Source organism: Asparagus officinalis, chromosome 1 (genome assembly GCF_001876935.1).
Source record: "Asparagus officinalis chromosome 1, Aspof.V1, whole genome shotgun sequence".
Lineage (NCBI taxonomy): Eukaryota > Viridiplantae > Streptophyta > Magnoliopsida > Asparagales > Asparagaceae > Asparagus > Asparagus officinalis.
Genome location: NC_033794.1, coordinates 108,652,773 through 108,653,376, shown reverse-complemented (window position 1 = coordinate 108,653,376; position 604 = coordinate 108,652,773). Strand labels below are relative to the sequence as shown.

General features: G+C 55.6%; 1 protein-coding gene across 1 annotated transcript in view; it reads left to right on the top strand.

Annotated features, from left to right (window-relative positions):
- LOC109839128 (probable receptor-like protein kinase At4g39110) overlaps positions 5-604 on the top strand; it is a gene marked incomplete at its 5' end in the record, with an annotated part of 3,867 nt that continues 3,267 nt past the window's right edge. The window contains one exon of the mRNA XM_020407563.1: positions 5-604. This exon is cut by the window's right edge and continues 688 nt beyond it. Within this exon, the coding sequence (XP_020263152.1) occupies positions 5-604 (600 nt within the window).

Sequence of the window (604 nt, the reverse complement as noted above, 5' to 3'; positions counted from 1 at the left end):
GGGCCCGTTCGTCCCTGCTGACAACTACCTCATCGACTGTGGTGGTAGCGCTCCGATCATGAGCCCTGACGGTCGTCCCTTCAAAACCGACGCTCAGGCAAACCCCTTCCTCTCTGCCAAGGACGAGGTCGACGTCTCCGTCCCCTCCGCCGATGGTGCTCCCTCTCCTATCTATCTCTCGGCCCGAATCTTCCACGACGAAGCGACTTATAGTTTTTCTCTCTCCCAACCGGGATGGCATTGGATCCGCCTCCACTTCTTCCCCCTCGCTAATTCCAAATTCCCCCTCACAACCGCCACTTTCTCTGTCATGACCGATAATAATGTCCTCCTCCATAGTTTCACGGCAAGCAACGACAAGGAGTTCGTCCTCAAGGAGTACCTCATCAACGCCACTTCTGACAAAATCAACCTCAAGTTCACCCCGCTACGCGAGTCCGCCGCTTTCATCAATGGCATTGAGGTTGTCTCCGCCCCCAACGTCCTGATCGATGACTCTGGGAATAATCTCTCCCCCGTCGGCCCTGTTAATGGGCTATCGGGTTACGGGTACCAGACCAAGTACCGGTTAAATGTCGGCGGTGCCACCATTACGTCAGCCAAC